Below are 25272 nucleotides of genomic sequence, written 5' to 3' on the forward strand. Positions count from 1 at the left end.
ACACACGAGGGAACACAGTTAACCCCTTGATCGGCCCCTCGTGTTAACCCCTTCCCTACCAGTGACATTTACACAGTTATCAGTGCATTTTTATAGCACTGATCGCTGTATAATTGTCAATGATCCCACAATTGTGTCAAAAGTGGCCGATGTGTCCCCCATAATGTCGCAGTCCCGATAAAAATCGCAGATCACCGCCATAACTAGTAAAAAAAAAAAAAAAATGCCATAAATCTATCCCCTATTTTATAGACGCTATAACTTTTGCGCAAACTAATCATTATACGCTTATTGCGATTTTTATTACCTAAAATATGTAGAAGAATATATATTGGCCTAAACTGAGGAAATTGTTTTATTTTTTATTTTTAAAATTGGGGATATTTATTATACCAAAAAGTACAAAATATTGTGTTTTTTTTTTTTCTAAATTGTCGCGCTTTTTTGGTTTATAGCGCAAAAATATAAAAAACAGAGGTGATCAAATACCACCAAAAGAAAGCTCTATTTGTGGGAAGAAAAGGACGTCAATTTTGTTTGGGTACAGCGTCGCAATTGTCAGTTAAAGCGACTCAGTAGCGCATCGCAAAAAATGGACTGGTCATCGGGCAGCCAAATCATCCGGGGCTGAAGTGGTTAAAGGCAAACTAAGTACCGATATTAACATGTTCTGGTTGCCTGGTTTAAATCGTATAAATTGCATTAGCGGACCTCTGACAATGTTTTCTTTAAATTAAATCTGCCTTGCTTGCCTCTCCTCCTGAAAATGCTAGTTGCCTGGCTGTCAGGCAGACCCTTTTGCTTCAGCACTTTGAGGTTGCATTATTAAAGGCAAATAGGCTGTTCACTTTGCAAAGACATTTTCCCTTAGCTTAGTGAATGCGGTGAAAGCTTTGACATTGACTATGATGTCAGATCTTGCTAAATGCAAAATTTTGAGGCCAGCCCCCTTAATAGTTTTTGGCGAAATTTCAGACACAAAAATATAAAAAATAACAAAATTCAACATTTAAAATGAAGGTTTGTTGATCTTATGTTGGAGAAAACTTGGCCTCATGTTCATTGTATGCTTTAAACAGGCAATAACCAGGTCCCTGTTAGGCTACATGCGGCTCTCAGGTGGAGGATTTCTGGCATGGCCTTACGAAGTCTCCAGTTCCTTCTGCTAGAGAGCAATAGGCAACCTACACAAGACTCTATAGTGCACTTTCAACTTTCATTACGCTGTTGATAATTACACCTGGCTATTGGAGACACTGCTAGCCACTCCTCCCCCATCCAGCCCCTCTGTAGACTGGGAAGAGGGAGGCCGTGATGTCTTGGAGCGAGGTTGACAATTAGTTCCGCTTGGAGTCCCCAGTCTGTGGCTCATTTGGGAAGCTGTGTCATCAGATTCCCATCGTTCCAACTCCTCCCTCACTAGCCGCTCCATTTGTTCTTTGTGCAGCTCATTGTCCCGGCCAAGCCGTTCATCCTAGGGAAGGAAATATACAGCTTAAATTAAAGTTAAACTTTGATAATATTCTATAAAGGTTTAGATATATGCTGACTACATACAGTAGATATACACTATATTGTCATAAGCATTGGGGCGTCTGCCTTTACACTCACATTAACTTTATTGGCATCCCAGTCCCAGGGTTCAATATTGAGTTGGCCCACCCTTTGCAGCTATAACAGCTTCAACTCTTCTGGGAAGGGTGTCCACGAGGTTTAGGAGTGTGTCTATGGGAATGTTTGACCATTCTTTCAGAAGCGCATTTGTGAGGTCAGGTACTGATGTGGATGAGAAGGCCTGGCTCTCAGTCTCTGCTCTAATTCATCCCAAAGGTGTTATATTGGATTGAGGTCAGGACTCTGTGCAGGCCAGTCAACTTCCTCCACCCCAAACTCGCGCATCCATGTCTGTATGGACTTTGCTTGGTGCACTGGTGTTGGAACAGGAAGGGGCCCTCCCCAAACTGTTCCCGCTAAATTGGGAGCATTAATTTGCCCAAAATGTCTTGGTATGCTGACGCCTTAAGAGTTCCCTTCACCCAAATGATTTGGACCAGTGCATAAAGCAAGGTCCATGGATGAGTGAGTTTGGGGAGGTGGAACATGACTGGCCTGCACAGAGTCCTGGCCTCAACCCAGTAGAACACCTTTGAGTTTAACCAAGGCAGTGAGAAGGCAAGGAACATCTGAAGAGCCCACTGGCTTAAAGGGTTACTAAATGAAAACAATTTTTTTGCTGAAATGACTGTTTACAGGGTATAGAGACATAAACGTTAACTGATTCCTTTTAAAAATGATTAAAAATAGATTCAATTCTATCATATAATGTGCCTCTAGTTTCACTTTCGGTTTTAAACTGGTTTCATGTTTATGTGAAGTAAAGAGACCCACAGAACAAAAACAAACAAATCCAGGGCAGTGTTTTGTTTTTAAAATGAATCTGATTGGTTCTGAGGAGTTTTAGACACACAGCTTAGACCACAGTGAGAAGCTGCCATGAGTTTTTTCATAAGGAGCCAGACAAGCAGGAAGTGTGGAGATCACAGCAGAATTACAGCTACTTCAAAGCAAAAACGAACAATGAGGACATGAAACCAGTACTGCAGTAAGGTAAAGGAAGCTATTTAGCTAAAAAAAAAAATTCCTTTAGTGATCCTTTAAGTTAGGCTGCTCATAACAGACAAGGCTATCCTACTGTTGGTACTCCAGCAGGTTACCAGGAAAAGACATGCATATATGGAAGGAGCCCCAGACCAAAAAATAAGAGTCCAAATTCATTTACTGATGTTGGTATTAAAAGACATTGCATTATTTTGACCCATACCAATTAAATAAAGAATAGAAAAAAGAAAAAGACAGCTGACGCGTTGACCCCTGATATGCATTGGCTGTCTTTAACCACTTGCCACCCGATGGCCGTCAAATGACGGCTGGGCGGTGCGGCTCTTGTTCTGGCCGGGCGTAATATGACGCCCTCGGCACTCTAGGGGGCGCGTGCACCCGCCCCGTCACTCGGGTACAGATGCCGCAATGTCTGCCAGGCACCCGCAATTGCCCGGTAACAGAGCAGGACCATGGATCTGTGTGTGTAAACACACAGATCCACGTCCTGTCAGGTGAGAGGAGACTGATGGGGTGTTCCCAGTACAGAGGAACACCGATCAGTCTCCTCCCCTTGTGAGTTCCCTCCCCCTACAGTCACATTTACACAGCAATCAAGGTCAATAGTGTCCGATATGTCCACCGCAATATCTCAGTTATGATAGAAATCGCAGATCGCTGCCATTACTAGTAAAAATAAATAATAATAATTATAATAAAAATGCCATAATTCTATCCCATATTTTGTAGACACTATAACTTTTGCGCAAACTAATCAATATACGCTTATTGCGTTTTTTTTTTTACCAAAAATATGTAGAGGAATACGTATCAGCCTATTTTTTTTAAAATGTGGGTATTTATTATAGCAAAAAGTTAAAAAAAAAAAAAAAATTCAAACTTGTCACTATTCTTTTGTTTATAGCACAAGAAATAAAAACCACGGTGGTGATCAAATGCCACCAAAAGAAAGCTCTATTTGTGGGGAAAAAAATATAAAAATGTAATTTGGGTACAGTGTAGCATGACCACGCAATTGTCATTCAAATTGTGACAGCGCTGAAAGCTTAAAAATGGCTTGGGCAGGAAGGGGGTTTAAGTGCTGAGGTGGACAAACAGAACTTTAATAAATGAATTTGGCGCTCCATCCATATATACATGTGATACACACAGACAGTCTGCTGCTTCTGTTGGCTCTTCCTGGTGTTTCCCTTGTTTACTTCCTGCTTCCAAGCATATTACATCACATCCACCCGGAGGGGCTTTGTCACCACTGACCATCTGGAAGGATGCCACCTGTTGGTGACTTATTGATACGCTTTTTAATATCTTATAAATGGGAGTACATATTTATTGTTTTTCATTTCAGAAATAGGTTTTAATAAACACTACACTTAGTGCCGGTTCACACTACCGCGACTTGGGATCCGACTTGTGTCGCCCCAAGTCTTGCGACATGAGAAATGACATTAAAGTGAATGGGATCCGTCTTAATGCACACTACTGAAGTCGCTCCGACTTCAGAAAAGGTTCCTGTACTACTTCTAGGTGACTTCTAGGCGACTTGTACCCATTGATTTCAATGCAAGTCGCCTCCAAAGTCGGATCAGTGTCTTGAAGCAACTTAACAGGAAGAGAAAATCGTTTTCTCAGGCAAACCCCTCCCTCCAACAGAGCTGATTATTGTTTGATTGGCCACTGGCAAAGTCGCCTGTCCTGGAGGCGACTTGAAGTTGCCTCAAAGTTGCCTTGAAGTTGTCTCAAGTTGCCTTGAAGTTGTCTCAAGTTGCCTTGCAACGTTGTGCCGACTTTCATGTTGCTGTAGTGTGAACCGGCACTTAGGTAGTGACACTTTTCTCTCCTTTTTGTTTTGACACAGCATTACCTGCCACGCTGCTTATATCAATGCCAATCGAGGGCCATCGTGATCTGGCTTGTCCAATTTAGCATTATTGGATAAATAAAATGATGCTAGAAAAAAAAAATATTGTACCACATAGAAATCAATTTAAAGCCCTATTATATTCTATAAGAAACAAGAACATTTCATGTTAGTGCTCTATTCAGAGCCCCCCCCCCCCCCCCAAATTAAATATGTACCTCAGTGACTCCATCCAAAATTCTTGCCAGGACCTCTCTGCGCTTCACTTTGGCTCTCTCCATGGCTTCCAATTTAACAATCACGGCATCTATTTTGGACACAATACTCCCAATAGAATGCTCCATCCGATCCACTCTTCTCACAAGCCTATAAAAGAAAGTGTAATGGCTTAAATATTCTGGATTTGTATAGTAGAAACATATTTTGGAATACTGAATCCAAGGAGTTTGTGTAATTTAACAATGCTACGAGGACTGTAAAATACCAACATGAGAATAGTAGCAATGTATTATACATTTTGGAACAAGAACAAACCCCTTGAAAAGGAGAATATTACTGGGCCTTTCAGATGCTGTCATAACCTACTACTACCCTTTTCTGTATAGTTTCATTCATACAAGAATTAAAATTCAGCAATTTATAGGGGGTCCCTGACTTACAAACAACTCCTACTTACGAACAGGACGTATCTGCTGCTCTGCGAATGCGCGGCTATTTTCGACGGTGTGCACATTTAGACAGAACATCAGAAAACAACGTATCTCCCGCTCTGCGCATGCACGGCCATTCGACACATGTGCCATTTAAATTAGGCGCGCTCCCGCGCCGGACCTACTGCGCATGCTCCGTTTCTTAACTCCCGCCGAGCTTTGCACGCCGTGACGTCATTTTTTTGAACGGCGACGCGCGTAGCGTACTTCCGTATTCCCAGACGGCTTACGCAAACGACGTTAAATTTTGAATTTCGACGCGGGAACGATACGCTTGCTGACTAAAGTTAGGGCACCAAAAAAAACGACTAACTTTGCGACGGGAAACTAGACTAGCGGCGACGTAGCGAACGCGGAAATCTGTTGTGGATCCGCCGTAACTCCTAATTTGCATACCCGACGCTGGTTTACGACACAAACTCCCCCCAGCGGTGGCCCCGGTACTGCATCCTAAGATCCGACAGTGTAACACAATTACACCTGTCAGATCTTAGGGATATCTAGATAGAAACAGAGATACGACGGCGTATCAGGAGAAACGCCGTATCTCATTTGTGAATCTGGCCCATAGTCTGTATCTTAGTCTAACCTTCTCAATATAACTAGCCTGGTTAATATCTGATGTATAGCTCTAGTTCCTAATTTATAGCAGTTGAGAACGTGCATTCTTGAGTGACAGATCCAAACCATATTACGCAAATTTAAAGTATAACTAAAGGCAAAACCTTTTGTTTAGTTTTGGATGGAGTGGAGAAGGTTTAGAGAGTTTTTATTGCTGTTTGTGCTCCCATTGGGGAGATTCTTGCTCTCTCTTTGTCATGTTTACCGTAATCATTGAGGCTGCATTCACACCTGAGCATATAGTTTCAGGCGGAAAGTCATGCGATTTTACTGCCATTTTGCCGCAATTTTGTACAGATCAAAAGGTTACCAACGTAAAAAGCAAAAAACTGCCTTTAATCTGCCTAAAAGGAAACGTATGTACTTTTTTGAGCTTCAGGCGATAAAACGCTCAGATGTGAACAGGGGTCATTTAAATGAATGGGATTTTGCTTGTTGGGCTCTTTGGAACTTTTGAGATGAGCGTTTTACGAGCTGAAATCATTCAGGTGTGAATGGGCCCTTAACCACTTTCTGACCAGCCACCACAGTTTCACTGCGGCAGCAAGGCTCGGCTGGGAAAAACGACGTTATGTTACACGCTCCGCCCTGTGGCCACTAGGGGAGCGCGCGCTGCTGGCCCCCGGAGCTAATGCAAGTGCCCGGCAGACGCGATGACCGTCAGGCACCCACGATTGCTCGTGACAGTGAGAACCGGGATCTGTGTGTGTAAACACACAGATCCCGGTTCTCTCAAGGGAGAAATTACTCATTGTCTGTTCATACTAAGTATGAACAGCGATCTGTCATTTCCCCTAGTCAGTCCCAGTCCCCCTTCAGTTAGAACACAGAGAGGGAACAGAGTTAACCCCTTGATCGCCCCCTAGTGTTAACCCCTTTCCTGCCAGTGCCATTTTTACAGTAATCAGTGCATTTTTATAGCACTAATCGCTGTAAATTGTCAAATGTGTTCGATCTGTCGGCCATAATGTCGCAGTCCCGATAAAAATCTCAGATCGCCGCCATTACTAGTAAAAAATAATAATAATAATAAAAATGACATAAAACAACCTTTTATTTTGTAGACGCTATAATTTTTGCGCAAACCAATCAATATACGCTTATTGCGATTTTCTGTCTCCATAAATATGTGGAAGAATACATATAGGGCAAAATTGAGGACATTTTTTTTTTTTAATAATTGGGGATATTTCTTATAGCAAAAAGTAAAAGATATTGTGTTTTTTTCAAAATTTTCACTGTTCTTTTGTTTACAGTGCAAAAAAATAAAAACCGCAGAGGTGGTCAAATACCACTAAAAGAAAGCTCTATCTGTGGGGAAAAAAGGACACAAATTTTGTTTGGGTACAGCATTGCACGACCGCGCAATTGTCAGTTAAATCGGGGGTTCACCCAAAAAAAATTTTTTAACATTACATTCAGCCGAGTTGTCAGAATGACAATCAGCTGTTTTTTTTATTTTATCCCGTACATACCGTATTTTCACCGCCGCTTCCTGGTATGTCTTCTGCGGAACTGGGCGTTCCTAAATGATTGACAGGCTTCCGACCATCGCATACAGCGCGTCACGAGTTGCCGAAAGAAGCCGGACTGCGAGTCGGCTCTATATGGCGCCTGCGCACCAACGTTCGGCTTCTTTCGGCAACTAGTGACACGCAGTATGCAACGGTCAGAAGCCTGTCAATCAATTAGGAACGCCCAGTCCCGCAGAAGACATACCCGGAAGTGGCGGTGAAAATACGGTATGTACGGGGATAAAATTAAAAAAAACAGCCGATTGTCATTCTGACAACTCGGCTGAATGTAATGTTAACATTTTTTTTTTTTAGTTAACCCCCGCTTTAAAGTGACACAGTGCCAAGTTGTAAAAGTGCTCTGGTCAGGAAGGGGGTAAAATCTTCCGGGGCTGAAGCGGTTAAAGTGAAAGTACCAGGAAATTCCACATTTTGGTTTGTCCCAGGAGGGCCCAAGGCACTCCCTTAATTTGCAGGAATTTCCTCTCACTTCCTGTTTTGGCAATAGGACAGGAAGTGAAGGCAAATCTCCCCAATGGGACACAGATGGAAAAAAAAAAATGATGGGTTAGAACTCTACCTTGCTCTATCAAAAATGGGGCAAAAAAGTTGTGCCTATAATTCTACTGTAAAGTGAGTCTGTATTCCAGGCTCCAGTAAAAAAAAAAAAGGTAAAACTAAAATCAGAAAGGTGCAAATTAATAGCATCAATTTTGTTGTCTGTCCTGTGAGGCCCCGTACACACGTCCGAGGAACTCGACGTGCCAAACACATCGAGTTCCTCATCGAGTTCAGTGTTGAAGCCGCCGAGGATCCTCGTCGGCTTCCTCGCTGAAAAGTGTACACACGACTGAGTTTCTCGGCAGAATCCAGCTCCGATCGAGTTTCTGGCTGAATTCTGCCGAGAAACTCGGTCGTGTGTACGGGGCCTTAGATGGGACATTTACTTATAAACGTGTAAAATGAAGTATGTGTTCACTGTAATTCATAAATGTAAACGGTAAGGTTTTTCACCTTCACAGGAAGGACAGGGCTTGCTCCACTCAAAGCCCTGCTATTAAAGCACTTTGTAAAAAAAAAAAAAATTCTACCACTGAAAACGGATGAATGGTTGCATCTGAGTGTGGTATCTTTTAACTGATTCTAAAGAGCAAAAGCTTTCCACCCCATAGCTTGAGTACTTACACTTGGAACTCTTCATAAGAAACACCACTGGAGCTGCTGCCCCTGCGGCGAGAGCTGTGACCGCTGTCCTCATCATCATCCTCCTCTGAGTCATCCAAACTACGTGGAAAGCTGCGACCGCTCATGGGACGAGGTAGAGAGCCACGATCCAGCTCCAGGTCCTCCTTGTGGGAAACAAACATGCAGCTACTGATTGCTGATCATGAGAGATAAAGACAATCTCACAGTCCCATGACATTTACAGTGACATTAAGTAATGCATTTCTCTTTGCTTATTTGTTTAGCATATTGGCTTGTCTATAACGTGCCATCATCACTACCTATTATGTCCTTTTCTGCAACAAAAATCAGCAAAAAATAATAAACAAAAGTGACCTGGATTAAAAAAGAATACAATGAAAGTGAAATATAACAAGGACTGTTACTTTTACTTGGGGAGACACTCCAACCTCCGCTCAGCCCCTCAGCCTGAGGGATAAAATGTGCTGGCTGCGGGAGTCTTTCCTCGCTCCAACATGTCACAAGTCCAAGCAAAAGTGCCCACACACTAATGACGTCAATCCTCCAAAAGGGTGTGCACATCCTGAATAAGCTTTTGGAGCTTTGATGTCACTTTTGTATGGACTAAAGACGGCCATAGATTTTCTTTCTTGCAACCACAGGCTGCAGAAAAGCAAATCACTCACTTCCCCCATCAACGCAGTCAGTGTTGATGGGGGAATGCCTCCCATGGAGCCATTGTGATCTCCAGTCCCCGCCTGGAGAACACAGTGATTACTGCTAGCGACTATAATAGCCGCTAGCAATAATCACATGTAAAATCCAACAGGCTTGCTGTATCCAAGTTGATTGATCGATGAACTTGGGTACATTCAGCCTGTCTATTAGGGCTGCGCATCTTCACCGGTCTCACGATTCGATGCGATTACGATTATCAAGTCCACGATTTGATTCCGCGATGCATCACGATTGCAGCGCAAGTGCGCATGGCTCTCCTCCCAAAAATACTAAAGGAGATGATCAGAGACTGCGGGCATAGTACAGGAGATGATCAGAGACTGCGGGCATAGTACAGGAGATGATCAGAGACTGCGGGTATAGTACAGGAGATGATCAGAGACTGCGGACATAGTACAGGAGATGATCAGAGACTGTGGACATAGTACAGGAGATGATCAGAGACTGTGGACATAGTACAGATGATCAGAGACTGCGGACATAGTACAGGAGATGATCAGAGACTGTGGACATAGTACAGGAGATGATCAGAGACTGCGGACATAGTACAGGAGATGATCAGAGACTGTGGACATAGTACAGGAGATGATCAGAGACTGTGGACATAGTACAGGAGATGATCAGAGACTGCGGACATAGTACAGGAGATGATCAGAGACTGTGGACATAGTACAGGAGATGATCAGAGACTGTGGACATAGTACAGGAGATGATCAGAGACTGCGGACATAGTACAGGAGATGATCAGAGACTGTGGACATAGTACAGGAGATGATCAGAGACTGTGGACATAGTACAGGAGATGATCAGAGACTGTGGACATAGTACAGGAGATGGTCTATATTTCTCCTCCATACAGCCCAGTCCCTGCCTGCAGTGACAATGACTTATCACAGGTGACACATCAGATTCCACTACATGCCCGTACCCGGATCACAGCACCCTCCTCCTCCTCTGTTATTGACAAGATGCACATGAGTAGAAGCAATAGCACTTATTAGAGAATCATACATTAAGTGACCTCTCTGCTTTTTAATATCACATAGATGGTGCCACACCACAAAAAATAGGGCTTGTAGGAATACAGTCATCTTATCAGAGGTTGTACAAATAGGGCTAGCCTGCAATGACACAAGTAATGTGTAATTCAGCTTAGATAACTAAGCTGAATTACACATTACTTGTGTCATTGTAGGCGGTAATGAGATGGGCGATCTGCCTGCTCACCATCCCCCGATCTCCATTCCAGCTCGTCAGCATCAGCAGGGGGTTTGTATAAAACGTACAAGGCATTTGAGGAAAGAAAAGCAGCAGTGAGTCAACTTGTTTCCTATTCACCTACTATTCGAGATATTATATTGTATATAATATAATATCCTGAATAGTAGGTGCATAGGAAACAAATTAAAAGCCTGTAGTTCCTCTTTGCCACTGTTCCACGGCTGCTTTGCTTTCATAAACCTTTAACCCCTGATGTGCGTCTGGGCTTCATAACTGAGGATCTGTATATTTTCTCCAGTTATGAAGCCCAGAAGCACATCAGACAGGTACACAACATCATTACACAAGAGAAGAGACACTGGCTGTCACACACACACACACAGACATAGTACTGTAAGTGTGTCTTACTATGTCTGTGTGTGTGTGACAGCCAGTGTCTCTTCTCTTGTGTAATGATGTTGTGTACCTGTCTGATGACGATGAGGATGAAATGTCTCCTCTCCTGCTGCCTGTGTGATGAGACAACCACAGCCTGGCTCGCTCAGGTCTCTCTCCCTGGTCTGGTCTCCCAGTCCTGCTCCTGCAGCTGCTGCATGTGACTTGATGAGTCGGGTGAAGGGCGGACAGTCTCCCCTGGCCTGTGTGCAGTGCAGTGCAGTTCACACGGCTGCACACAGTGATACAGTACTGTACTGACTGTGCGGCCGACGAGGAAAGCTGAGCGTGAGCTCTGGGGACCGGGACCGGAGTCAGAGAACACATGTCTTCTCCTCTGTCTCACTCACTCTCGAGTCGGACTTGCGACACACTCTCTGGGCAGCTGGGGATGACGTCAGCCTGAGGCGGGAGGCCGGAAAAAAAGCGCCTAAACTTCTGCTGATTCCTGCTCCACTCGGCTCGGCGGACTGCATGACGCGACAATGACGTCATCAACATGCATCGATTATTTAAAGCTACAGCATCGATGCAGAATCGCCGGCGGTCGAATCTCGATGCATCGATTCAACGATTATATTCAGCAGCCCTACTGTCTATACATGGTTTGAATCTTGGCCAGTCGCTGCTGAACCTGCGGAGAGTTGAACCATCTATGGCCAGCATTAGGATTGTTGTTTGCTTTAAATGAAAATCAATGAATTTTATGATAGTGTTAAGACTAAAGTATGCAAATATGTTAATTATAAGCATCCATGATAGAAAGTACTTAATTCTCAAAGAACATCTGGTACAACATGTCACTGCCTGCTAAGTCTTCAAGAGTTTAGGTTGGCAAGAGACATGTTTCTATATTGATCTATAAGAAAAATAATTTCAGTAACCCTCGGAATTGTATTGCAGAATCCTGGTGCAGTTTACTTACCTTGTCACCGGGAACCTGCGATGTCCCCCCTGCAGTGTCCTCTGCCAGATCATCTGCCAGATGTCCTGTGTTCCGGGCTCAGTTCCCTGCGAGCATCGCGTCGCGGCGGCGAATTCAAAAAGTACACAAAACACAACACATACAGTACACTGTAATCTTACAGATTACATTACTGTATGAAATCATTTTACCTCCCTTTTGTCCCTAGTGTTTTCTCCAGTGTCCTGCATGCAGTTTTATATTATATATACTGTTGTTTCTGCCTGGAAACTGTAGATTGTCCATAGCAACCAAAAAGTGTCAGTTTACGTCAAAAGTGGGTTTAGACCAGCAAGAAAACAGCGATAATAAATTAAAACACTTGCAGAATTGAGCGATAGTGAATCGCGGGGAAATTTTATTATTATTATTTTTTATAATTATTTATAGTTTTTTATTATATTATAATCGTGTTTCAAACTTTATTATACCCGAGATGTCTACTAGACTCTTGTTCGGACAGATTTAAGTGAGTTATTCCTAAGAATTACAGGCCTACAATATAAAACGCCAAATTTCCATGCTAAACGATTGTACAGCTTTGAGACGCAAAAATCTGACATAATCATACCTCCATGGAGGTTCAAGAGGAGGTCTGGTGAGAACCCTGTCAACTGGATTTATTAGCAAATTACTTGTTTCCAGCAATCTACCTGTCTCTAAATTGTTTTCAATATTTTTTTTTATAAAGTCGAACATTTACTTTAAAACTAAGAATTCAGTGTTAGATAGACAACATACGCTATGCTTTTCTAATTTGGCATCAACTGTAGAGCTATTGCTTTCTACTGTGGTTCACATGCTGTACAGTCATAATCCACTATTCTAATCAAGCAGCAGCACCTACGGGCCTCGTATACACGACCAAGTTTCTCGGCAAAAACCAGCAAGAAACTTGCTGAGAGATATTTTTTTGCAGAGGAAACCGGTTGTGTGTACATTTTCGACGAGGAAACTGTCAAGAAACTCGACGAGCCAAAAAGAGAGCAAGTTCTCTATTTCCTCGACGGGAATGGAGAAACTTGCCTTGTCGAATTCCTCGACAGCCTAACAAGGAACTCGACGAGGAAAGCGATGTGTTTCGCCCGTCGAGTTCCTCGGTCGTGTGTACGAGGCTTAACAGTGGGGTAGGAATGCAGCTAAATAACTTTTTGTGCCCTTACTAGAGTAGCAGTAGAGCCTTTTTTGAAACCCGGAGAGTTATTTTGCAGCATTGGAAATCACCTGATCCCCCTTCCCATAAAGGACGGTTACAGTGTATGGGAGAAAAGTTTGGAGAAGTACATATACTGTACCAACATAGTGGATGCCCCCATAAATATGATAACCTTTGGGGGCCATGGTTGGACAACCAGAGCATTATCCTGCTTGACCCAGTCTTGAATAGTCTCCCGAAAGGTTAATGTATACCTCCTTTGGTTATCGGTTTTAGCCGAATGGCTGGATAACAAAAGGAAGTTACTTATGCTGTATGTCTTTCATTCACTGTGCCGCTTTATGATAAACTTGGTGGTCTCTGCTATGATTTGCTAAGTTTGTATCATTAAGGCCCCTTTCACACTTATACGACTTGTCCCACGATTTGTGATGTCAAAGTAGCATGACAAGTCGTTTCCCATGATTTTCAATGACAACCATTCATATTAGTACGACTTGAGGTCGTTCCGAACTTCAAAGTAGTCCCTGCACTACTTTGGTCCGATTTTAATGCCACTTACACAGGCATTCCCTGAAATCGCGGCAAATTTGTGGTAAAATCACATGACTTTGAAGTCGCAGTAGTGTGGAAGGGGCCTAACTGATTTTGACTCTGTACATGGAACGGTTGGCTTTCGCTTTGGTTACTGATCTGTTCTAGAATTGCTGTTTTTTTCTTCCTTCTTTTTAATAACATTTTTCCTGATTAAAAAAAGAGAACTTATTGTACTTTTTTGTATATTTTGTGTAGAACTCATACCATTCTAAGGGTATGTGCAGTCTCTAACATATGAACAAGCGCAGTAGAGGTAGCATCTAGTCTAAATACATTTTTGTGTAAGTGTGAAGAAAAAAACATGCAGATAAAATTCATCCTTAATACTCCCCGAAGAAAGGGAACGATAAGAAGATAAGATAACGTTTAGGTGTGTTATTCCACATATTTTGAATTAGTCATTAGCTTGTTTTATGAGTGTAAGTACAGCAATTGACATAATTAGTGCTTGTAATTTCATCACCACAAAGAAAAAAAGGGAGAATATGGTCACAAAGGAGGACACTAAATCTAAAGCAATTAAATCGTAACGTAATGACCAGTGGGTCAAATGTACCCTAGAAATGTGAAAGATAATAAACAAACTCCCCACTGTAAATTCACCTTAGTGACCGAGAAGTGCCCTGCAAGTTTTTCCATGAGCCTTTACAAAGTGCAAAGTCAAAAAGGTATGCTGAATCACGGCAGCTGATTAACAAACCATTGTAAAGGGTTACAGAGGTTTCACCACAGGATAGTGCACACATTGATGTTGTTTTTCAAGAAAAAGTGTCACAAAGCAAACGTTATTCACTATCTGATGCATTGAAATATCACTTTGATTTACAGTGCCTTGCGAAAGTATTCGGCCCCCTTGAACTTTGCGACCTTTTGCCACATTTCAGGCTTAAAACATAAAGATATAAAACTGTAATTTTTTTTGAAGAATCAACAACAAGTGGGACACAATCATGAAGTGGAACGAAATTTATTGGATATTTCAAACTTTTTTAACAAATAAAAAACTGAAAAATTGGGCGTGCAAAATTATTCAGCCCCCTTAAGTTTAATACTTTGTAGCGCCACCTTTTGCTGCGATTACAGTTGTAAGTCACTTGGGGTATGTCTCTATCAGTTTTGCACATCGAGAGACTGAAATTTTTGCCCATTCCTCCTTGCAAAACCGCTCGAGCTCAGTGAGGTTGGATGGAGAGCGTTTGTGAACAGCAGTTTTCAGTTCTTTCCACAGATTCTCGATTGGATTCAGGTCTGGACTTTGACTTGGCCATTCTAACACCTGGATATGTTTATTTGTGAACCATTCCATTGTAGATTTTGCTTTATGTTTTGGATCATTGTCTTGTTGGAAGACAAATCTCCGTCCCAGTCTCAGGTCTTTTGCAGACTCCATCCGGTTTTCTTCCAGAATGGTCCTGTATTTGGCTCCATCCATCTTCCCATCAATTTTAACCATCTTCCCTGTCCCTGCTGAAGAAAAGCAGGCCCAAACCATGATGCTGCCACCACCATGTTTGACAGTGGGGATGGTGTGTTCAGGGTGATGAGCTGTGTTGCTTTTACGCCAAACATAACGTTTTGCATTGTTGCCAAAAAGTTTGATTTTGGTTTCATCCGACCAGAGCACCTTCTTACACATGTTTGGTGTGTCTCCCAGGTGGCTTGTGGCAAACTTTAAACAACACTTTTTATGGATATCTTTAAGAAATGTCTTTCTTCTTGCCACTCTTCCATAAAGGCCAGATTTGTGCAGTATATGACTGATGTCCTATGGACAGAGTCTCCCACCTCAGCTGTAGATCTCTGCAGTTCATCCAGAGTGATCATGGGCCTCTTGGCTGCATCTCTGATCAGTCTTCTCCTTGTATGAGCTGAAAGTTTAGAGGGACGGCCAGGTCTTCGTAGATTTGCAGTGGTCTGATACTCCTTCCATTTCAATATTATCGCTTGCACAGTGCTCCTTGGGATGTTAAAAGCTTGGGAAATCTTTTTGTATCCAAATCCGGCTTTAAACTTCTCCACAACAGTATCTCAGACCTGCCTGGTGTGTTCCTTGTTCTTCATGATGCTCTCTGCACTTTAAACGGATCTCTGAGGCCTCGTACACACGGCCGAGTTTCTCGGCAAAAACCAGCAAGAAACTTGCTGGGAGAAATTTTTTTGCCGAGGAAACCGGTCGTGTGTACATTTTCGTCGAGGAAACTGTTGAGAAACTCGACGAGCCAAAAAGAAAGCATGTTCTCTATTTACTTGACGGGAATGGAGAAAATTGGCTTGTCGAGTTCCTCGACAGCCTAACAAGGAACTCGACGAGGAAAACGATGTGTTTCGCCCGTCGAGTTTCTCGGTCGTGTGTACGAGGCTTCAGACTATCACAGTGCAGGTGCATTTATACGGAGACTTGATTACACACAGGTGGATTTTATTTATCATCATTAGTCATTTAGGTCAACATTGGATCATTCAGAGATCCTCACTGAACTTCTGGAGAGAGTTTGCTGCACTGAAAGTAAAGGGGCTGAATAATTTTGCACGCCCAATTTTTCAGTTTTTTATTTAATAAAAAAAGTTTGAAATATCCAATAAATTTCGTTCCACTTCATGATTGTGTCCCACTTGTTGTTGATGCTTCAAAAAAAATTACAGTTTTATATCTTTATGTTTGAAGCCTGAAATGTGGCAAAAGGTCGCAAAGTTCAAGGGGGCCGAATACTTTCGCAAGGCACTGTATGTAATGTCATGCTTATTCGATTTATTACTGTAATGTTTTGAGTTTTTTTTCTATACCACCTAGTTATTAAAGTGGTTGTAAACCCTCTACGTTTTTCACCTTACTGCATTCTATGTAGTAAGGTGAAAAACCTTCTGTGCTGCCCCTCCCCCCCCTTTTCCAACCTGAGCCTGATTCGTTCCAGCTAAGTGCACGAGCGCAGTGGCTCCAGCCGCTGTCTCTCTCCTCCTTGGACAGATTGATAGCAGCAAGAGCCATTGAGTCCTGCTGCTGTCAATCAAATCCAGTGGCACGGGAGCAGGGGATGGGGCTGAGTCGCACTGTCTATGTCAATGCAAGCAGCAGTGGGACTCGAGAGCAAGCCCACACGCGTGCTGCAATAAAAAGCAGCTCTCCGTGGGGGCACCCAATGAAAAGAAGGGACTGGGTACCCCAGAAGAAGAGGATCGGGGCTGCTCTATGCAAATTTATAGCACAGGGCAGGTAAGTATAGGCATGTTTGTTATTTTTATTTTATTTTTTTACGAGGATTTGCAACCCTTTAAGCGCAGCACAATTATTATACTTTAATGATAGGTCCACACTAAATTATTCACTGTACACTTGCTGCCAAAATGTATTTAAACCATGTCTAAGCATGCCGAGACCCACAAGGTGTACAATTTCTAAATTCTGCTACATACCCCTACGCACAGTTTTATATGCCGCTACCCAAGGCAACAAGCAAAATGCAAACATGTTCAACAAAACACATCTAAAAATGCAAAGAACTTGCACTTGCACCTTTTTATGACACATTTTCTGGTAAAAAAAAAAAAGCTAGAGATATTGAAAAAAATTGTATTTGAAAGACCGCCCTGCAAATACAGTGTGACATAAAATATTGCAACGATCGCCATTTTATTCTCTAGGGTCTCTGCTAAAAAAATATATGTTTGTGGGTTCTACTTAATTTTCTAGCAAAAAAAATACAGATTTTTAACTTGTAAGCAACAAGTGACAGAAAAAAAGCTTAGACATGAAGGGGTTAAGGTCCCATCCACATCTGCGTGGTCCAGTATGTCAACATACGTTGTGTTAAGGCAGCTCATCCATTTAAATGCCAATGCACCACAATGAACCAAAAAATGAACCTGTGCTGCAATACAAGTACATTCCGTAGTGAATTGGGGTGGCATTCAAAATAATGGGTACCACAACACACACATAGTGCATTACCACAACGCAGAGGTGTAAAGCCGACTTTTAGGTTACTCACCCTCTCTTTCTCCAGATCATCCCTCATCTGCTGATGTTCATGTTCAGTAAGTTCCTGGTCTCCATCTTGGTCATACTTGGCAAAAATTGCCTCAATTTCTGCATCTGTGTGGCCTTTCCTGTAGAAAAAAAAAGAATACCCCAGTATTAGACGGGAAATCTTCCAATGGGGACATTAGTTCTGGTGACATGGGGGGTTCTCTTAATTTGCAGGGTTTTCCTCTTACTTCCTGTTCTGGCTATGGGACAGGAAGTGAAGGCAAAATCTTCCCAATAAGACACAGATGGCAAAAAATAAACTGACAGGGGTTATAACCCTCCCTTAAGGCCTCGTACACACGACCGAGAAACTCGACGGGCGAAACACATCGTTTTGCTCGTCGAGTTCCTTGTGAAGCCGTCGAGAAACTCAACAAGCCAATTTTCTCCATTCCCGTCAAGGAAATAGAGAACATGCTTTCTTTTTGGCTCGTCGAGTTTCTCGACAGTTTCCTCAACGAAAATGTACACACGACCGGTTTCCTCTGCAAAAAAAATATCTCCCAGCAAGTTTCTTGCTGGTTTTTGCCGAGAAACCCGGTCGTGTGTACGAGGCCTTACTCTATCGGGAAAAATAAGAAAAAAAGTTTTGCCTAGTTTTACTTTAAAGGATAAGTTCACCTAGTAAAAATAAAATAGAAAAATACACATAGTTTTGTAGGTGAAAAAAGTGCAGTTATTATTCTTTTTACTTGGAGCCTGGAAAGCATTGCATGCTTTCATCTCTGCAGGACTCCTACAGACTTGTCATTGTATCTGTCTGCTCTTACCTCGTACAGGCAGACAGATACACACTGACCGGAAGAATGAATGAACTAACAGAGTGGTCAACAGCACCAAGGTAGTCCACTGAAACTACAAGTAGACAGCTTCAAAGGCTATTTGGACTTGTAGTTTCCCATTCACAGAGAACCGTGAATAAATGACATGACCATGTCGGTGGAGCTCTGCATTGCCACGTTATTTTCAAACAGTGACAGCGGGAGAAGATGCCTGACCGCCCGCTGTCACTTTTTGTACATAACAGTAGCCATATTTTCAAATTACAGCGTCTTATTCAAATGTACAGCCAAAACTGTTTCTTAGGTTTTGGGAAGGGAAAGGTTTAGAACCTCTGTCAGGTTTGTATTGTACGGCAATCCAGGGCTCTGTTAGAGATTTTCCCTCTCTTCCAGTCCTGCTGACACACGGTTTTACCAGACAGGAAGTGATGCAGATTCTCCCTTGCTTCTTGTATGGTGAAATGGTTGTCAAAATTAAAGAAGATAGGCTAAAGCCTCGTGCACACGACCAAGTTTCTCGGCAAAAACCAGCAAGAAACTTGCTGGGAGATATTTTTTTGCCGAGGAAACCGGTCGTGTGTACATTTTCGTTGAGGAAACTGTCGAGAAACTCGACGAGCCAAAAAAAGAGAGCAAGTTCTCTATTTCCTCGATGGGAATGGAGAAAATTGGCTTGTCGAGTTCCTCGACAGCCTAACAAGGAACTCGACGAGGAAAACGATGTGTTTCGCCCATCAAGTTCCTTGGTCGTGTGTACGAGGCTTTACTCTCCCTAACAGAATCCTAGACAGCACATAAAAACCAGCATGAGTTCTAATCCTTTACCACTAGAAAAAGAGCTTTTTGGCTTGACATGCATTTTAAATATACATGCTGCGATTTCTGTTACACATTTACTGTGTGAATATCACTCAAGTATTGCCACCCTATCCCCTCTGTGAACCATGATTTTACCCTTTTAGGTCTTGTCTTAGCTCATCAAAGTTTAGCTTTCCTCCTCCTTGCCGGAGACTCTCTGAAATGTCATCCACCGTAGTCTTCCTCAGCTTAAGCTTCACCAATGCTTTGCTACAGCCCTAGAGAAATGTAAATCTTTATATTAATTTTGCTTCATTGGCATTTTAAGTTACTCTTTAAATTCCAGTCTAGCAAAAGAGTGCCTGTTCATTAAATGGGTGGAAAACAGAAGTGCATGTTGGTGCAGAGGCGACAAGTAAGTGTGCATCAATGCAATGGGGGCAAGTGAGTAAGTGTGCAAACAATGCAATGGGGGCAAGTGAGTAAGTGTGCATCAATGCAATGGGGGCCAGTTAGTAAGTGTGCATCAATACAAAGGGGGCAAGTGAGTACGTGTGCATCAATGCAAAGGGGGCAAGTGAGTAAGTGTGTATCAATGCAATGGGGGCAAGTGAGTAAGTGTGTATCAATGCAATGGGGGCAAGTGAGTAAATGTGCATCAATACAATGGGGGCAAGTGAGTAAGTGTGCATCAGTGCAGTGGGGGCAAGTGAGTAAGTGTGCATCAGTGCAATGGGGGAAAGTGAGTAAGTGCACACTGATGCTGTGGCAGCGAATAAGTGCCAGTCAGTGTAGTGCTTTTAAGTAAATAAGAGCATATCAGTACAATGCCAGCAAGTGAAAGGGTACACATCAGTGCTGTGAATAAGTGTACGTTTGTGAAGTGATGGCAAGTGAATAAGTGCAAAGTGCACGTTGGTGCAATGACAGCGAGGGAACCATTTTTCAGTACAGTAGAGCATAGGTAATCATGCAAATGTTGTGGTAAAAGGGGGTAGAAAGTGGTTGTGTGCAGCTGAAGTGGTGGGACTAGGTCACATACAGGTTCAGTGGTGAGAGCCCAGAGGGGAGCATTTGTGTGCAGGTGTGGCGATGAAAGTGGAGTGGGTAATGGTTATGGGTAGGAGCAGTGGTGACAGCAGGGTAAGGAGCGGTCGTGTAGAGGTGAGGTAATGACAGCAGGGTGTGGAGCATTTGTGCAGTTATGGTGCTGAAAGTAAGGTTTGAGTGTCTGTTTGCAGGTATGTTGGTCAGAGTGGGGAGTGGTTGTTTGCAGGTGGAGTGGTGAGAGCAGGGTAGGTAGCAGTTGTTTGTATATAAGGTGGTGAAATAGTAGTGGGGAGCATTTGTGTAGGTGTGGTCTAAAAATGCAGGGTTGGAAACATCTGTTTGCAAGTGTGGCGGTGAGAGCAGGATGGAGAGTGTCCATTTTTATTTTTTAGGTGCAGTGGTAGGATCAGGACTGGGAACATCTGTTTGAAGGTTGGTGATGAGAGCAGAGTGGTGAGGGTTTGTGCAGGCGCGTCTGTTTACATGCTTTTTGTGGTGACACAGTCTTTAAAACACCCAATGGGTAAAGTCAAATTGTAAAGTTCTGCTAGAACATATAAATGAAATGAATTTGACAATACTTGTGTTGAAAAGAAAGATAAAACTACAAAAGCTCACGCCCTGTGTGTATAAATCGGGTACAATATTAATAGGCGGAGAGGAGAAAACAGTTGTGGTGACTCAGCATGTGCCCACTGTACACTGCTTGCCTAACTCCTCATCTGGTCTCCCTGTGTTGTGAACATACTGACAATGTATTGCAGGGTACCACACGCCCCAACAGCTGATATGCATGGCCATACTGTGTTTTGTTGGTTGCAGTGACTGTATGTACAGTTGAAAAATAAAAGACAACTTATTTTAAGTGATTTCGGAGTGCGGCTGTCCAGTTTTCGTCCTTTCATTAGCTGATATGCATGCACGGTAGCTCATCGGTAGCTCATCTGGCGCCATTTTGGGCATCCACACCTACTAAGCCTGCCCAACACAACAAATATGGCCGCAATATTTCTGCTGATAAAGCAGAGATTAGTCCCATGTGTGTGTAATAATTTTTGTTTTGATGACAGCATTTTCCTGCTCCACATTGCCATTGCTACAGAATCTGATCGCCATCATGTTGAGTTCCAGGTGAAAAAAAACGAAACATTTCTTTATCACCTATTAGGACTCATTCTCATGTCCGTACCAATCCAAACAATCCAGTGAAGGGCCATTTTTACCCGCACAGGTCTATAGTACAGCCACTTGCAGGCAGCCTGTTCAGATCAATGACAGGCAGCCGACTGCACAGATCTCCAAATGCATCCCAAAGTGAATTTGTAAATTTCCAAAATTGTACATTCAAATACATATAACCTGTTCACCTATACCAGGGGTGCCCAACCTTTTGAAGAGAGAGGGCCACTTAATCGACTTGGTAACCGGTCGCGGGCCACAATGAGCGGAGCGGGCGGATGGCAGGTCAGTGTCTCCTCTGTATTTGCAGAGCGGACACAGACACAGCCCACTATACTTTTTTTGCACATTGGATCAGATTGGAGATAGGACACAAGTCGGTTTACATCTGCCACTCCTTAGAGGTGAATGGAGGGTCCAATTGGGTCAGACTGACCGTGTGAAAGGGGCTCAAGGCTGCTTTCACACACATGCGCTGCAGTTTACCCTCCCCAAACTCGCAGAAGTCTATGGCTCAGTGCAGGTAACCCGCAGGTGCACTGCCCTGCAGATCAGTTTGAAAGCAGCCCAATAATCACTGCAGAACAGATATGCCCATATATACACTGTGATTTTTGTAATAAAACTGACCTTTAATAATAGTATTCTATTCTATTCCATCCCAGAGCAGGAGGTCGCGGGCCACATCAGAGGGCTCCGCGGGCCACTGGTTGAGCACCCCTGTACTATACCCACCTCTACTACCTAACATTCTCTTTTATATTTTAAACATCACATCTCTATTTTAACCTGGAACTAGGGAAAAAACTAAAATACTATTTTACTTACTGTGTGTATTTATTTCCCAATAACTATAGTGTAACCGATGATATATACACACATATATATATATATATATATATATATATATATATATATATATATATATATACGCACACACATACATATATACACACACACATATCTCAATAAGAGAGCGACAGCAGAAATGCATCTCTATAACTTATTCTCTGTGGGCACCAGATGTACAAGCAAAACATCCAGTGCCTGTACTGCGCTCTTCCCATGTATGCAAAGCTCTCCCAAAAGAAAATATGGAAGTCAATTACTGTTCATGGCCCAAATTAGCTGAAAGTGAAGCCTCGTACACACGACCGAGGAACTCGAGGGGCGAAACACATAGTTTTCCTCGTCGAGTTCCTTGTTAGGCTGTCGAGGAACTCGACAAGGCAAGTTTCTCCATTCCCGTCGAGGAAATAGAGAACTTGCTCTCTTTTTGGCTCGTCGAGTTTCTCGACAGTTTCCTCAACGAAAATGTACACATGACCGGTTTCCTCTACAAAAAAATATCTCCCAGCAAGTTTCTTGCTGGTTTTTGCCGAGAAACTTGGTCTTGTGTACGAGGCCTGAGTGAGTGAGTGAGTGAGTGAGTGAGAAACTTATATAGCGCAACACATGCGAACTGAATCGCCTCTGGGCGCTTAGTATCCATTCCCTAAGTAAACTTTTTGCCCTCAGAAGAGATGGGTTTTGATTTTTCTTCTGAAGGCCAGGTAGTTCACCTCCAACCGGATGCTGGTTGGTAGAGCGTTCCATAGTCTAGGTCCTTGGAATGCAAATCTTCATTCTCCTTTGGCCTTGTATCTGGCTTTAGGTATCTGGAGTAGATTTTGGTTGGTGGATTGCAGAACGCGATTGGGGTTGTGAGCTTTTAGTTTTTCGCATAGATATTGGGGGGCATTTCCTTGAACACACTTATGCGTTTCTGTCTTTTACTGGCAACCAATGAAGGGATCTCAGTGAAGGTGAGATTGATTCCTATGGTTTTTTCCCAGTCACAAGTCGAGCGGCCGTATTTTGAACGACTTGGAGACGACTGATTTGGTATTTAGGGAGTCCGAGATAGAGGGCATTTGCATAGTCAAGTCTGGAGTTGATAATTGAACCCACCACAACTGCTATGTCTTCTTTTGGGATAAAGGTAGTGAATCTGCGTAGCAGGCGCAGCAGATGGTGAGATCCGCTGACTACTGACCCTATTTGTGCATCCATTGTCATGTAGGTGTCAAAAATGACTCTGAGACTTTTGACTTTGGTGCTAGGGGTGATGGTTTTACCCAGAATGAGCGGGGGTGTTCATGTTGTTGCGGGAAGATTCTTTCGATTGGCATGAAAGAGGAGAAGTTCTGTTTTCGAACCGTTGAGTTTAAGGTAACTCTTGGTCATCCAATTATCTATCAAGGTAAGGCATTTCTCTAGTCCGAGATAATGATCCTTTTTGTTGCAGATGCGAAAATACAGTTGTGTGTCATCTGCATAAGGGTGGTAAAGTAACTTCTGGTTACTGATGATTTCAAAAAGAGGGCGGAGATAGATATTGAACAGAACAGGCGACAAAGGGGGTCCCTGGGGGAAGTGAAAGAACCAAGTTTCACTACTTGTGATCGGTTTTCCAAGAAGGAGGAGAACCAAGATAAGTCACATTCCGCGACTCTGGCTACTTCAGCTAGCCGAGTCAGTAATAATTTGTGGTCTACAGTATCAAATGCTGCGCTTAGATCCAGCAGTACCAGAAGACAAGATTCTCCTTCGTCTGCTGCCTCGAGGGCGTCGTCCCATATTTTGAGCAGTGCTGTTTCTGTCCCGTGACCAGGACGAAAACCAGATTGAAACGGATCGAGTAATTTATGGGTGTCTAGATGAAGTTGTAGCTATTGTACAACTTCTTTCTCCATTACCTTGGAGAAGACATTTAGGCCTGTTATGGGTCGATGGTGGTTTGGGTCTTTGGGGTCAAGGGTGTTTTTTTTTAGAATTGGTTTGATTATGCCTTGTTTCAGCAAGGTTGGCACCATGCCCTCCTTGAATGACTGGTTTATGAGCTGCGTGATAGGGTTTATGAGCTGCGTGATAGCTGGTGCCAAAATATCGGCACATTCTTTCAGTAGTTTAGTGGGGATGATATCATTGGGCGCTGTGCTATTTCGCAGAGTACTGATGATATTTTTAGTGGCATTGATGGAAATGGGTTTCAGAGTGAAATTAGTTGATTGCGGTGGATATATGTGGGTATTAGCTTTGTGATTTAGGGGGGGGGGGTTGATAAAGGTTCTATTTTGCTGAATACTTTCACGGATTTTGTCAATCTTGTTAATGAAATAATCCGATAATTTGTTGCAAAATTCTTGTGAACTCTTGTGAATTGTGAATTCGGGGCCTCTAGACAGACTGGGTTCATGGTCTGGGTGACTAGATTAAAGAGTTTGCGGGGGCGGTTTAGGGCATTTTTGATGATGTTGGAAAAATTATTTTTTTTGGCTTTAAAGATTTCTTTATGGTATTTCTTAGTTATTACCTTGTAAATAGTGTGGTTTTCCTCTGATGAGCTTCTTTTTCAAGCTGCTTCCGCTCTTCTACGCACTTGCTTCAACAACGACAGCTGGTCGTTAAACCAGCTGGAGTTGTTTTTCCGGATGCACGTTTTGCATTTTGGCGCTACTATGTCTGCTGACTGTAGTAGAGCCTGGTTGATGGCATAAAGAGTTTCTGTGGCTGTTTGATGTTGTTGGATTGTTTTTATTTTGTTCCCTAATGTAGTTTTGAAGAGTTCCGAGTGGAGCTTCTTCTGAAATCTAGTCCAGTGTGTTGTCGCCGGTTTTATCGTTTTTTTTGAGGGGGCATTTTTAGTAATTATGAATTTAATTGCATAGTGATCTGTCCATGGTAGCGGCTCATTTTCCAGGATGTTAATTTACAAGTCTTGTCTGAAAATGAGATTGAGCGTGTGACCTAAAACATGCGTGGGCCCACATACTAGT

At 42.8% G+C, this 25272-nt stretch overlaps 1 protein-coding gene across 2 annotated transcripts in view; it reads right to left on the minus strand.

Moving 5' to 3' along the window:
* Positions 1-519: 519 nt before the first annotated feature.
* PKD2 (polycystin 2, transient receptor potential cation channel) overlaps positions 520-25272 on the minus strand; it is a 98195-nt gene continuing 73442 nt past the window's right edge. Inside the window, exons 11-15 of one of the 2 annotated variants that reach the window (XM_040325795.1) lie at positions 19382-19503; positions 17608-17725; positions 8511-8671; positions 4699-4846; positions 520-1474 (exon numbers count right to left, since the gene is read on the minus strand). In XM_040325795.1, the coding sequence (XP_040181729.1) occupies positions 1235-1474; positions 4699-4846; positions 8511-8671; positions 17608-17725; positions 19382-19503 (789 nt within the window). In that variant the 3' untranslated portion in view covers positions 520-1234. Of the gene's footprint in view, positions 1475-4698; positions 4847-8510; positions 8675-17607; positions 17726-19381; positions 19504-25272 lie in introns of both variants that reach the window. The other variant, XM_040325786.1, reaches the window with a different exon arrangement.

Source organism: Rana temporaria, chromosome 1 (assembly GCF_905171775.1).
Source record: "Rana temporaria chromosome 1, aRanTem1.1, whole genome shotgun sequence".
NCBI classification, from domain to species: Eukaryota; Metazoa; Chordata; class Amphibia; order Anura; family Ranidae; genus Rana; species Rana temporaria.